Source organism: Lepidochelys kempii, chromosome 6 (assembly GCF_965140285.1).
Source record: "Lepidochelys kempii isolate rLepKem1 chromosome 6, rLepKem1.hap1, whole genome shotgun sequence".
Classification (NCBI taxonomy): Eukaryota; Metazoa; Chordata; order Testudines; family Cheloniidae; genus Lepidochelys; species Lepidochelys kempii.
In genome coordinates this window covers 1,360,418-1,374,460 of record NC_136385.1, presented here as the reverse complement: position 1 = coordinate 1,374,460, position 14,043 = coordinate 1,360,418, and the positions used below count along the sequence as shown (strand labels likewise).

The window sequence follows — 14,043 nt, the reverse complement described above, 5'->3', positions numbered from 1 at the left end:
ACTAGACCCCACTCCCGACCCAGAGCTGGGGAGAGAACCCAGGAGTCCGGGCTCCCTGGCATTAAACACCACTCATTTCCGTCTCTGCTGCAGGAGGGAACCGCGCGTCCCCAGCCGTCGCACCTGGGGAGAGCCCGCTGCCATCGGCGCCCCCCTCCCCACCGCAGCGCAAGTGCCCCGGGGGCAGCGGGATTTTCAGCCGCTCGGGACTTTTCAAGCAGCTCTCGGGCGTGGCGGCCGGGCGCGGCTCGCTGCGTGGGGACCCGGGGGGCTGGGCTGGGGGGTTGGGGGCCGGGCCCCAGCCAGAGGCCGGGGGGTGGCCGGGATTTGCCTTCGGTGCCCCCCAGCTGCCGCTGGTTTGAAACCAGCCACTCCAATCTCAGGGGGGTTCTCTGGGGGTGGGGGGGAAATAGACTGGAGGGGGCGATTCTGCCCCCCGGGGACGGTCGCTGGCCCCCCGTTACCTGTCCCACAGCTCGCTCTGCCCGTGTCCAAGATTTAATCCTGGGGAAACGAAAGTAAAGCCTCCGCTGGTTTCTATTTCCTCCTGCCCAGCAGCCGGGCTCTGACCGCAAAGGAGATTGGCTCCCAGGGCGTGGCGAGGGCGGTAGCCAGCGGGGAGGGTGTGAATAGCCACTGGTAGGTGGGGCTGGGGGGAAGGGAGCCAGGACTCCTGGGTTCTCCCCCTGGCTTTGGGAAGGAAGTGAGGTCTAGTGGTTAGAGCAGGGGCCACTGGGAGCCAGGACTCCTGGGTTCTCCGCCTGCCTTTGGGAAGGAAGTGGGGTCTGGTGGGTTAGAGCAGCAGGGTCTGGGAGCCAGGACTCCTGGGTTCTTCCCCTGCCTTTGGGAAGGAAGTGGGGTCTGGTGGGTTAGAGCAGCGGGGTCTGGGAGCCCGGATGCCTCTGTTCTCTCCCTGGCTCTAGGACAGGAGTGGGGTCTCGGGGGTAAGAACGGAGCAGCCACTGCCAGCAGCCAAGACTGGGAGCAGGCCCACCGCTGGGTTCAGAGCCATGCGGAGGCTGGGGATGGGCCTGGAGCAGAGCTGGGGGCGGGTGCTGCTCAGACTCAGACTATCAACACAAAAAAAGGGGGGGTGGATCCAGAGATCTGCAGCAACTGCTATGACAAACGGGTAGCAAATTCCTTCTTGGGGCCGGAGCAGCTCGATCATAGAATAGCAGGGCTGGAAGGGACCTCAGATGGTCATCTAGTCCAACCCCCTGCTCAAAGCAGGACCAATCCCCAATTTTTGCCCCAGATCCCTAAATGGCCCCCTCAAGGATTGAACTCACAACCCTGGGTTTAGCAGGCCAATGCTCAAACCACTGAGCTCTCCCTCCCTCCATGACGCGGTCCATGCCGGGAGCGTGGACGGCGAGAGAGTTCCAGCTGAGCTGCTGCCCTGGCCAATGAGTTTGGGGGGCGCGGGTCCGATCCAGGAGGCGCCCAGACCATTTCGGGTTTGACGGGGTCCCTGCCAGGCTCCGGGTGAGGGTGGATGGTGCAGAGCTGGCCTTGCAGGCTGGGCCTGAATCTCTTGCGGAGTCTGGGGTGGGGGGACGGCGGAGAGGGGGCGGAGAACCGGGTCCCTGGATCCACCCCCATGCCTGCCCATCCCTCTCTGTCCCACCCCATCGTCATCCCCCCGCACACACACCCTCATCCTCTGCTCCAGTCCCCACCCGCTTTCCTCCCACATCCACCCACCCCACACTGGCATCCGTTCCCCTTCCCAGCTGGCCACACCACACCGCCTCCCACACACACACACACACACACACACACACACACACACGGCAAAGCCTATGCGGGACCCGAACCTGTGACACAAAACTCTCCCGCCCGAGCCAACGGGCCACCCCCTCCGTCTGCAGCCTCCTTGACCGACACCAGGGGGCAGCGTCGGCTCAGGGCTCCTTAAGGCCGGCCGCCATGGGGAATTCGCCAGTCTCCAGGGGGAGTTTGCGTCACCCTGTCTGGTGCGGCTCACGGCCGTGAGTGCCAACCTCAGGCCAACCCGGCGGCCTGCCGGTAATGAGATTTCGCCATGCCAGGAACAAATGGGAACTCCTGGACCCCTAAGAAAAGTCGCGTCACGGACAGTCTTAGACTCTCCAGGCTCTCTGGCCGCCCGGGCAAAGTGGACTTCGTCGTGAAGGGTCATTTCCACCCCAAATCACACCCCGCTCAGGTTGCTCCCAGTCCCCAGAGCCCCGTCACTTACCCCAGTTCAACTGGTGCCCTCGATCCCACACCACTGATGACACCTCTGGCCAGTCCTGGTGCTGTTGACAGGTTATGAGCTACCAGCTAACACCTGAGAGGGACAGTGCTGCCCGTTCAAATCGTCCTTCTGGGCGGACCCAGGAGTAACACCGGAGGGTCTCTGGCTTCAGTCTGGCCCTGTGAGCGTTCAAACAGCAAAATTTTCCACCAAGCTTTGTGACGGCCACAAATTTTAGAGTGCTGGGCTGGGTTTATTTCAAGGTGCAGCAGGAATCCCAGGACTCCAGGAGCATGGGGCTTTAGACACGGAGCGATAGCACCTTTCCCCGGGGGATGGTCTTACTACCTGAGTAACAGTTTCCCCAGCTGGTGACCCAGCATGGCTGTTTGCAGGGGAGGATCAGAGGGGCCCGGCAAACAGAGTGGGCAGATTTCATCTCTGAATCGCACTGGCTTCAGCGGCTGCACTAGGGCGACATCGGCTGAATGGCTGCACCTCTCGTAATCAGCATAGATGATGATCTGGTGCATGGGGGATCAGACCTGGCTTAGGGAGGGGTTGGAGAGCTAGTTTCTAACCCACCCACCCACCCCCCCGCGCCCCCCAGGGTTCACAGAATAGGCAGGCTGAGGACCAGAGATGGGGAGCAGAGAGAAAACAATGATCAGTGGGGGGAGATGGATTGTAAACATGGGCAAAAATGCAGTGGGGTCCGGGGTGGAGCAGCAGGAAAAGAACCACCCACAATAACACACCTGGCTCCCAGTGGCCCCTGCTCTAACCACGAGACCCCACTTCCTTCCCAAAGCCAGGGGGAGAACCCAGGAGTCCTGGCTCCCAGTGGCCCCTGCTCTAACCACTAGACCTCACTTCCTTCCCAAAGCCAGGGGGAGAACCCAGGAGTCCTGGGTTCATGTGGCTCTTCGTGTGGCTGTGAAATGCAGCCACCTCTGGGGCAGGACAGCGGAGGAAAAACTACCCAGTGACGCCACACGGGGATGGCTTGCCTGGTGCTGAGATGCAGCCACCTCTGGGGTGGGGCAGCTGCAGAACAGCTGCCCATAACCCCGCATGGGGATGGCTCTCCCAGCAAGGATCCAAGCAGCACATCTGCCTGTCCCCTCGTCCCTCCCCACCCCAAGTGACTCACCTTTCAAAGCAATGAGCTGCTGACACAACCCACTGGTCTGAGATGAGGGACCCTCTGCAACAAAGACAGCCGAGCAAACGGATGCTGACCTGTCACAGTCCCTGGACCCATGGGGCACCCCCCGCCCCAAACATTTCAGCCAGGGATCCTGGACTGGCGACACACCGGGGGGGCAACAGCACTGACATAGGTTGAGCAGAGAACCCAGGAGTCCTGGCTCCCAGCCCCCCCTGCTCTAACCCACTAGACCTCAGACCTTTCTAGAGCCGGGGATAGGTCAGACACAGGGTTCAGAAGTGACCGTGTTACAGACCACGAGACAAACATCCAAACCGAGCAGTGCAGAACGTAAGAACTTCACAGGCCCGGCAAAAACTTTCCTCTGTCTGTTTAGACTGCGGTCACTCAGGGTCTGTGCAGCGCCTGGCGCGATGTGGCCGCGCCCCGCGATCTCAGTTTCTCCTCCTGTGATACTCTTCCACTTCCACTGTGATGAACGAAATCTCGCACCCAGCTGTGACCAGTGACCGTCACCCACATGCGAAGACTCTGGCACGGAAAACAAACGTCTATTTCCAATGCAAAATTTCAAGTTGTTGTCAAAGAAACCAGCCAGCAACATTATTGGCAAAGAAGCCAGAAGCGTCTCAAGCTTTTGGGTTTTAAAAATAAATCAGAAAATCCCCCTCCCAAATCACACACTTTCTGTGGAAAAAAATCTGTTGTGTCCAATACCCTGTTTTTCCACACACAAAAAAAACAGTAAAAGATCTTCAGAAAACAGAAAATTTCAACTTTTCATAGAAAAGCCAAAAACCTGAAAAGTTTGGGCCAAAAACTCAAATTCTATTCCCCACCCACCCGCCCAAGGAATCAGACACTTTTCAGGAAAACTTCCCATTGACATTTTAATTTCCCTTCAAACCCTAGTTCAGCCTCCAATCCCCCATTTGCCAGTGTCAAAAACAAAATTCCTGTCAAAATCCCCATGCCGAGGAGAACTTTCCTACCTAGCAGACACATTCGGTGAGCATCTGGTTGGGTTAAAAGTCACGTGTGGAGAGAATCTCCCATCCGCCCCATCTGACGAGAAAGCCAGGCGGCACCCTGGCCTTTTCCAACTCTTATCCTAGTTGCTCCAGACAAGACAATTGAATGCAAAACTAGTTCATTGATATTTCTCAGAACAGCAGGTTTGAAGCAACTCCAGCATAATATTCCCTCCTATTTTCTCATAGGTGCCTTGCCATACTTGTTAACTTTCATGGCAAACACACAGAGAAGTTAGCTCAAACCTAAACAGCCTGTCTGGAAGGTATCAACGTAACATGACTTTATTGCTTAGAATCCAGCTCAATAACACACAAGACCCGCAAAACAGAGGAAAACAAAACAGGCTGCTCCTTTAAAAGCAGAGGGGCACAACTGGATGGGCCTTACTCTAGGCTGGCTCTCTGCAGAAATGTCTCTGATAACAGGCTTCTTCACAGAGTCCCCTAGCCTGCCAACAGGACCCGGAAACCCACTGAGAATCTAAACTGATCGCTCACAAATTTTAATACCGTTTCCAATGCATCACAATCGTCATCCACAGGGGGCACTGTAAAGCCAAGGGCATGTGTCTCATCCTCACCCAAGCCCTCCACTGCACCACCTGCGCCGGAGGGGTCCTATCTCTGGAGAGGGGGAGCCAACTCCAGTAAGCTGGCAGACACCCGTCTTTCACAGGGCTTATACAACTAACCAGGGCACCGTTCTGGGGTGACTTCACCGTTGATTCCCGGGACACAGAAGCCCCTTGTTGCCAACCAGCAAAATGTTCATTGTTTCTTTACAAGCAACTCCAGTCTCAGCCCTGACAAACTCATAAGAACATGAGAACGGCCACATTGGGTCAGAACAAAGGTCCACCTAGCCCAGTGTCCTGTCTGCCGACAGTGGCCAGTGCCGGGTGCTTCAGAGGGAATGAACAGAACGGGGCAATTATCGAGTGATCCAGCCCCTGTCATCCACTCCCAGCTTCTGGCTCTTGGAGATTTAGGGTTGACCCAAGCATGGGAGCCATCGAAGGGTACAACGTCAAGAAACACTGTCCCCGCCCCGACCTTTAAGGCCCCACCCACCTGTAATCTCCACCCCCGAGACTGACACATGACCAGAAGCATGGGGTGCGATGGGGTGGGAACCGACCTGGGGTTGGATAAATCTAAACCCAGGGGACTGACAGCTGTTCCTTCCCTGAAACTCGGCAGCTAGAGGCCTTCCTAGAGACCCCGGAGGCCCTGGCCAGCCGTGCCTCAGAAAGCGAAGATGAATCAGGCCCAGCGAGGTTTTGCTCAACGCCAAGACGCATTGCTCAAGAGGACCCCGAGCGGGACGAGGAAGACAGCTGTGCGGACGGAAGGAAGGCCCTCGGCCCAGAAGCTTACGGAAGATTGTGGGGGCCGCGTCAGGGACATGCCGGGCCAGGAGCATCATGACTGCGTGGACTTCAGAGGACAGAAACTGCAAGCACCGGGGCCTGTGTGCTGACCCGGGCCTGGGAAGAAGCCGTAGCTTATCCCACGCAACGTCTGTGCTTCACCCATGAAAATGTAGCCCACGGTGTCACCTTGGTAAACGCTGTGCAAAACGCGAGCGCCCCGGACAGTGGTTTAAAGAGAATTAGCCAGTCGAAGGATCCCGGCTTAGGGCATTATACTGCCTGGCCGATCCGCACAAACCTCACAGAGCCCTGCTAAGGAAAAAGAGGATTTGTAAGAAATCCAAAAGGGTGAAGTCAGAGGATGGTGCCGGGATGAAATGTGAGATCAAACCTAGGAAACCTTGGCATCTGTGAATAACAATATCTATTGGAAAGGCCACTGAGACCATCCATGTGTCTGTTACAGGGGCCTTAGATTAAGACGAAGGGTTTGATGGGGCAGGTTGGTTTGTTTTCAAGGGCCGTATGTCGGTCCAATACAATAGCTTGCCAGATCCCGGCTATTTAAGAAAAAAGACGGATTCCCAGCCAAGAAGCTGAAACGCCCGCAGGAGAAACGGGGGTGGGGAATAAAACCAGCAAGGTGAGTTTAAAAGACAAGCTAGGAGCTCTCGCATTTTGTGTAAAGCCCGGACGTCTGACACACTTGAGCTCAACAGCGCTCACCCAGCCCCATCGACCCGCCCAAGGCACCTCGGTCACCTGCCGTGGCTCTATAAGACCAGGCCTAGGGGTGACTCTCCAACCCAGATTTCCTTCGCTTTCCATCAGGGTTGAAGATATTAGGCCCTGCTGGGGGTTGGAAAGATTGTCAGTAATTAGGGCTAAAGGGCATTCACCCCCCAAAAGCGGGGCGGGGAGCCCAGATTGGTAGTAAATCAGACAGAAGCTCAGGAGTTTATACACCCCTGTGGGTCATAAAATCATAGAACCATAGAAGATTAGGGCTGGAAGAGACCTCAGGAGGTCATCTAGTCCAACCCCCTGCTCAAAGCAGGACCAACCCCAACTAAACCATCAGGTGTAATAACCCCTCGGGAGTTCGTGGCACACTCCGGGTCAGGCTTTCTAGCCTCGCAAAGTCACTAGACGGTTGAAAAATCACATTATTTCCAAAGTCAGCGCCTGGCTAACCCCAGACCGACACGTTGCCGGGGGTCGCACGCCTCCCCTGGATTTATAAATCACACTGGAAGAACAAACTCCTCCCTGTCCAGCATTTCAAAGCGAGGGGCATTTGGGGGGGGGGGTATTTGCTATGGCTCTCCGACGTCCATTTCAATTGAAAACCCAACCAAACCGTGAAGCGCCAAAGTAACAGGTTGAAATGGAAGAAACACGAAGACCTCCATTGGATGGTGGTGGGTGGCCACTTACTGCTTGGGGTACTCTGGTCTGAACTGAAAACAGAACAATAGATTGGGACGTTGTCATTCAACGTGCAGGAGGTCAGGCTAGATGACCCGGCTGGTTCCTTCTGGCCTTGCCGTCTAAGAGAAGTAGCTGAATTGGAAAGTTTTGGGGAGAAGCCCCAACGCTGAGGGGGGGCTCTTCTGCATCAGCCACTATTTGAGCCTCAGGGTCTCTCGCGAGCGGATGGGAACCCCGCTCCGTGGGCTTTTCGAAATCAGACTCTCCGCGATCCCACCCCTCGTTCTCAGTCATAACAGTGTGTTTTCTCCTCCCTGCCCCTTCCACCTTTTCTACGTTTTTTTTTTGTTTTTTTTTTTACAGGGATTCTCGCCCATAGTTTCGGCAGGCGCCTCTTTGTCCCCCAAACCCTGCAAATCCAAACGCTCATTCCACCTGCCGCCGCTGAGCGCTCCCTCTGCAAGTCTGCGCAGGCCCTCGTGTGTTCAAACCCCGTTATCCGCACAGCCGTGAGCCCCATGCCTAGGTACCATCTCCTGTTAGAAAAACCCAATTTTTGACCGCCACCAGCATAGACTTTGTACAGTTATCGGTCTTTCCAAGTCACTCAAAGGGTCGGCACTCAGGGACAGAACATCCCTCATCAATGTTAGCTCCCAATTTCCAAAATCCTTACTGCTGGTGTTAATGAGAGACAGAGAAATTATTGCAACAGTGTTTTTGCAGCCCGTAGCCACCCTGGCACTGTGTGTGTTTGCAGCCCTATTCACCACCCTAAAGCGCACACCCGCCTCCGTGTTTTTGCTCACAGCTTTCTCCGGGCTCGGTGCGGTGTCAACCGCAGAGGAGCTGAAGGTGTGGCAGCCGTGCTGATTTTTGAGTCATTTGTTTTGGCTGGCCGGAGCTAAGTTTTGAGTTACCCTGATGCTTTGTCTGCGCTCGTCTGCTGGTTGCATTGTTAACGGGCTCGGCAGATTCCTGGTTGTTCGGTGGTTCGGCCGGCCACATCTCCGTAGCTCTGACTGCGGCAGGTCGGGAGAGTCAGACAGGATTGATTAGCGAAAAAATGTTCCAATTTAGCATCAAATAAACAATGTTCACAAACAAACCCTTAACTCTATAATCTATAATCTCTCCCTCTCACCGAAACGCACCCCCACCTAGGTATTCGCTTAACAACAAAACCAGTTGAGCAACCAAACAAATAATCAAAATATATTTACTAGGTTTCAACCATCTGTCAACTGTTGATCCTGGAGAGTTTCTCTCCTCTCGTTCTTTTTCCCTTTGACTTCTTTGCACTGGGGTCTAAGGATTTCTCTTGTCCCCCCCCCCCCTCCCTACTGTGGGGAGTCAACATGACTAAAAAGACACAGGAAACAGTTGTGTGAAATTGAAAAATCAAGTGATAATTTAGGGGAGGTGCTTTTTGGTTGTGTTGGGGCTGTTTAAAAGTCACTGTGCTACACAATCAATTTCAGACTGTAAATTACCCACACACAAACAATTCCCCCCGACCCCACGTTTTGCACAGAGTAAAAAAAAAAACAGTATTTTAAGCATCCAAAACCAAACCGTTTGCAATAAAATACCTTTAAAAACCCACACTTTTATACCCCCTCCTTTCCTGAAATCATGCATACATTTTCCTGGGTGGGGGAGGGGAAGACACCTTTCATATGCCCCTAAATCACAAACAATTTAAGCATCAAAACTAATTTTTATCCCATTTTAAAACATACATTTGCCCAGAGTAAAAGAAAAAGAAATCTCCCCGTATTTTAAGCCCCCCCAAAGCAGTTTGCAACTGCAACAAAACACTGTAGAAAACCCACCCGCACCTGTTCCTACATAGTTAAACATGAAAACAAACTTTTGTAACCATTTTAAAACATACACGGACCCCATTTGGCAGCCCGTATATTTAAGCCTCCGAAACCCAAACAGTTTGCGACAAAATACTTTTAAAAAACCACATACCCATTCGCCTCCCCCGCCTGCCCGAGGTCACGCGTACATTTTCTCAGAGGAGAAAAACAAAAGTTCAGTGCTTATGCCCCTAAATCACAAACAATTTAAGCACCCAAACTGACTGTTTCAAGAAACCCATTTTAAAAAGGCAGATTTGAAAGCAAGTTTCAGCAATTTACACGGCACTCCAGGGTAAAGTGATGCTGGCACGTGGTTATCCTTCTTTCCCCTATGTGGCTGTGGGCCTTTGGTTTAAGAACAAACAAAATTTTAGCTAGTATTATTCCCCAAGCGCACACCCCCTGCAGGCTGTTTAATACCAGGAAAACACAGGACGAAGCATAACCGTAGTTAAAATGGGGCTTTACCTTGCCCTGGTGAAACACAGCCTGAAGTGGCTGTTTCCACACTAACCAGCTGACTTTGCAAGAAAGTATCACTATTAGTAAGGAGAGCGGGTTCAAAGAGTAAGAATCTAGAATACGTATTTTCAGAGTTAGAAAACAAGCCGTGGAGCTGCACGTGAGGTCTCTACCGAAAGCTTGTGACTTCTTGAAACTCCGGATCACTGCGAGATGTGTGGACGGGTCATAATGTAGCTAATATTGAAATGTATGCCCTGGTGGTCTTGGGAGGGCAAGTTTGTCACCAGGGAATCAGAGGCCCATTCAGGTCGCAGTGATCACCCTTCCCCAGTAACGGGGGTGATGGAATTCATGGGTCAGTTCTCTACCCTGGTCCCAGCCCAGAAGAAGTCATAGAAGGTAATCATAGAATATCAGGGTTGGAAGGGACCTCAGGAGGTCACCTAGTCCAACCCCCTGCTCAAAGCAGGACCAATCCCCAATTTTTGCCCCAGATGACCCCCTCAAGAATTGAACTCACAACCTGGGGTTTAGCAGGCCAATGCTCAAACCACTGGGGGATCACCATGGGGGGAGGGTTAGCTCAGTAGTTTGAGCATTGGCCTGCTAAACCCAGGGTTGTAAATTCAATCTTTGAGGGGGACATTTAGGGATCTGGGGCAAAAATTGGGGATTGGTCCTGCTTTGAGCCGGGGATTAGACTAGGTGACCTCCTGAGGTCCCTTCTAACCCCGATAGTCTATGATGCTAACTCAATAGAAACCCTCCAAGACAACGGCAAACCATCGGAACCGCCTGGAGGTGAAATGGAACAACAGGGCAGCGAGGGGCTGCCCCTGTCCGAGAACAGAAACAAGTGTCTGGTCCAGTAGCTCACAGGGTGGAGAAGGCCTAGGGTGACCAGATAGCAAGTGTGAAAAATCAGGACAGGGTCGGGGGTAATCGGTGCCTATGTAAGAAAAAGCTCAAAAAATCGGGACTGTCCCTATAAAATCGGGACATCTGGTCACCCGGCATATATCTTGATGAGCAGGGGCCCAGGGGTGTCCTGGTTCCATGAGGCAAGCAAATGCTGCAAAAGAGTGAATTTTGGGGTGACGCACTCCTTTGCTAGCTCGGAATGGTGACGATTGATAGGGGTAGGTCCTAGTTTGTGTTTTCTGGTTCGTTTTGGACATGACCGTTTGTTCCCATCTCTCCCACGTGTTTCCAGTTGAAGCTCTGCTCTTTCTGGAATAAATTTCCTTTTGGTTTACTGTCACGGCACTCAAGCGCTGTGGGTGGAGGGGGCTAAGGGGAACCCGGCGCACTGGGGTCTGCTGGGAACGGAGGATCGGGGCTGGACACCACAGGCGGCCCTTGGAAGGGACTCGGGCCTGGGGCATAGGCACGGACGCCCGGAGTGCTCCAGGGCTCAAGCACTCATGGGGAAAGCTAGGGGGGTGCTCAGCACCCACCGGCCGCAGCTGGTGGGAGCGGGGCCTTGTGGAGGGGGTGGGAAGAGGCAGAGTAGAGGCGGGGCCTTGGGGTGGAGCCTGTGGCCTGGGCTACGTTTATTGTCAAAGGGCCAGGGCAGATTAGCCAGCAGAAGCATGACCGCCGGCTCTGGGATCTGCCCCTTCGGGCCCCCACGCCCCGCTCCCTCCCGGGTCCCGGCTGGGAAATCAGACGTGCAGCTGTAGCCCACACACCTCCTGGGTGTGGGGGTCTGTCCCCGCCAGTGGCACCGAGACCACTGAGCGAGAGCGAAGGGCCACGTGGCTCTCAGCTCATGCCGTGGAGGCTCCTGCATTGAGCCCCAGAGGTCGCCGGTTTGATCCCGCCGGCCGACGCCCGGGCTCTGTCGGCGTTACACCGCCCCCTGGGGGTGCGCCGTGTGGTTTTATCCCGACGGGTCCGGTTTTGTCTTCTCTCCAAGAGCTGCAGCCCGGGCGCCTGTCACCGCGCCCGCAGGGCGGGCAGTCGCCGCATGCAAACTCGGGGGTCTCTCGCTGCAATATGAACGGGGGGGGGACGAGACGGGGTCAAGGCGGGTTTGGTGAGGGCCGGGACGTTCGAGGGCAGCCAGTCGGGGTGGGGACAGGGGTGGCGGGAACGGTGGCAGAGGCAGCGGCACTGTTCGGGGGGAAGTTCACCACCGGGAAAGTCACACCCGGCACGGCTCGGGTGTCTTGGCTAAAGGCTGGGGAAGGGGCTCGGGGGGGCTCACAGATCTCGGTCTGGGGAGGGAGTCTGTGCAGCGACCAGGGCTGGGACATAGAACCCAGGTGTCCGGGCTCTCTCCACTCCCTTGACCTTCCCAACATGGCGGCAGCTCAGGGTCCGACAAAGTCATTGGACCTTCTCAAAATGGCTGTCGGTAGGTGGGGGGGTTTCCTTCCTTGAACTTTGACCTTTCCAAGATGGCGAATTGGCACAAGGCCTGCTCAACATGTCCCCCTCCGCGCCATGGCGGCCTGACGCTGACGTGACCTTCCCAACATGGCCGCCCGCCAGGCCCTTTCCCCCCTCCCCATTGGTCCTGCCGCTCCGCCGACCCGGCCTCCCCCCGCCCCTCCCGACCGGGAGGAGGCACCGCCTCTCCCAAGATGGCGCCCAGCGCGGGGTCGCGCGGCGTGCGTCGCGGGTCGCGCGGTGCAGGCTGGGACCGTGGCGGAGCCGGGGGCTGCGGCTGCGTCTGGGCGAGCGGGGAGCGGCCGGGATGGTGAGCGAGAGAGCGAGACCGACCCCCCCGCCCCCCCCCGGCACCGCCCCTCCCCCCCGCCGGGACCCCGCCCCCCCCGGGACCCTCCCGCCCGGCCCGGCCCCGCCCCCCCCGCCGGGGCCCTTCCCAGGAGCCGCCCCCGCGCTGAGCCGGTGGGGAAACTGAGGCACGGCCCGGACCGAGCGGGGGGGGCGGCGCGCGGGGCCTGGCGCTGAGCCGGTGGGGAAACTGAGGCACGGCCCTGTGGGAGGCCGCGCGGGGCCTGGCGCTGAGCCGGTGGGGAAACTGAGGCACGCCCTGGGCCGGAGGGGGGTCCCGCGGGGCCTGGCGCTGAGCCGGTTGGGAAACTGAGGCACGGCCCTGTGGGAGGCCGCGCGGGGCCTGGCGCTGAGCCGGTGGGGAAACTGAGGCACGCCCTGGGCCGGAGGGGGGTCCCGCGGGGCCTGGCGCTGAGCCGGTGGGGAAACTGAGGCACGGCCCTGTGGGAGGCCGCGCGGGGCCTGGCGCTGAGCCGGTGGGGAAACTGAGGCACGCCCTGGGCCGGAGGGGGGTCCCGCGGGGCCTGGTGCTGAGCCGGTTGGGAAACTGAGGCACGGCCCTGTGGGAGGCCGCGCGGGGCCTGGCGCTGAGCCGGTGGGGAAACTGAGGCACGCCCCGGAGCGCGGCGGGGGTGGGGGGGAAGCGGGGCTGGTGCGCGGGGCCTGGGGCTGAGCCGCCGTGTCCGTCTGTCCCTCCCTCCCCCAGGACGTGTTCCTGATGATCCGGCGCCACAAGACGACCATCTTCACCGACGCCAAGGAGTCCAGCACCGTGTACGAGCTGAAGCGCATCGTGGAGGGCATCCTCAAGCGGCCCCCCGAGGAGCAGCGGCTCTACAAGGTGCGGGACGGGGGGGGGGGTGGGCAGGGGGTCACGTGCTGCGGGGAGCCAGCAGGGGGGCCCGCTCCCTTGGCCGGCCGTCCCCGTGCCGTGTTATATGCGGCGGTTCCCCAGCTGCCCCGCCCCAGAGGCGGCTGCATCTTTGGGTCTCAGGCCGCGCCGCTCCACTCTCGCCCTTCTCTCTGTCCCAGGATGACCAGCTGCTCGACGACAGCAAGACCCTGGGAGATTGCGGCTTCACCAGCCAGACGGCGCGGCCCCAGGCGCCGGCCACGGTGGGCCTGGCTTTCCGAGCCGGGGGTGAGTGCTTGGGGGGAAGAGGCCGTGGGGAGCCTGGGGGGTTGCTCCTGCCTCTCTGACCCTCTCTCCTCCTCCAGATGACTCCTTCGAGGCTCTCCGCATCGACCCCTTCTCCAGCCCCCCGGAGCTCCCCGACGTCATGAAACCCCAAGACTCCAGCAGCAGCGCGAACGAACAGGCCGTGCAGTGAGATCGGGGGGGCGGGCGCAGTGACCCCCCCCCACCCCCCCCCAGGATGTCTCCCCCAGCCCCCCAGCACACAGCCCTCGCTTCCCTGTCTGGGATCAAACCCCCTCCACCAGCCCCCCCGAAATCCACCTTCTCTTCGGTTTGGAAACAATAAAGGTTTGGCTGGTTTTGTGTTACCCAGGTCTGGGGTCTGACATTGAGGCAGGGGGGTTCTCTGGGGATCCCCCATAATCCTCTGGGGCTCCCCGAACCTTTGTCTTACTGGGGGGGTCCTGGGCTGCCGCCCTTGAACCTCAAAAACCAGCAAGGTGCCCCACCTCTCTAACCGTGCCAGCCCCCCATCTCTTCCACCCAGTACCCCACAGCACCCCCTCTTATAGTGCTGTCCCCCCCAAGTTCCTC

At 57.4% G+C, this 14,043-nt stretch overlaps 2 protein-coding genes across 2 annotated transcripts in view; one reads left to right on the top strand and one right to left on the bottom strand.

Moving 5' to 3' along the window:
• The window catches only part of LOC140912299 (RING finger protein 112), a 49,808-nt gene extending 47,539 nt beyond the window's left edge, over positions 1-2,269 (bottom strand). Inside the window, exon 1 of the mRNA XM_073346517.1 lies at positions 2,225-2,269. The gene's annotated coding sequence lies outside the window, so the exon portion shown is untranslated. The remainder of the gene's footprint in view (positions 1-2,224) is intronic.
• Positions 2,270-11,981: 9,712 nt separating this feature from the next.
• Positions 11,982-13,817, top strand: ELOB (elongin B). The gene is made up of 4 exons (XM_073350514.1): positions 11,982-12,273; positions 13,018-13,152; positions 13,344-13,452; positions 13,530-13,817. The coding sequence occupies exons 1-4, from the start codon at positions 12,001-12,003 to the stop codon at positions 13,640-13,642; spliced, it is 630 nt and encodes a 209-aa protein (XP_073206615.1). The 5' UTR covers positions 11,982-12,000; the 3' UTR covers positions 13,643-13,817.
• The last annotated feature ends 226 nt before the right edge of the window (positions 13,818-14,043 follow it).

Coding starts and splice junctions, on each gene's coding strand:
- ELOB (XM_073350514.1), top strand. CDS start 12,001: ATGTCCCCCTCCGCGCCATGGCGGCCTGACGCTGACGTGACCTTCCCA. Junction 12,274..13,017: donor AGCGGGGAGCGGCCGGGATG/GTGAGCGAGAGA, acceptor TCCCTCCCCCAG/GACGTGTTCCTGATGATCCG. Junction 13,153..13,343: donor AGGAGCAGCGGCTCTACAAG/GTGCGGGACGGG, acceptor TCTCTGTCCCAG/GATGACCAGCTGCTCGACGA.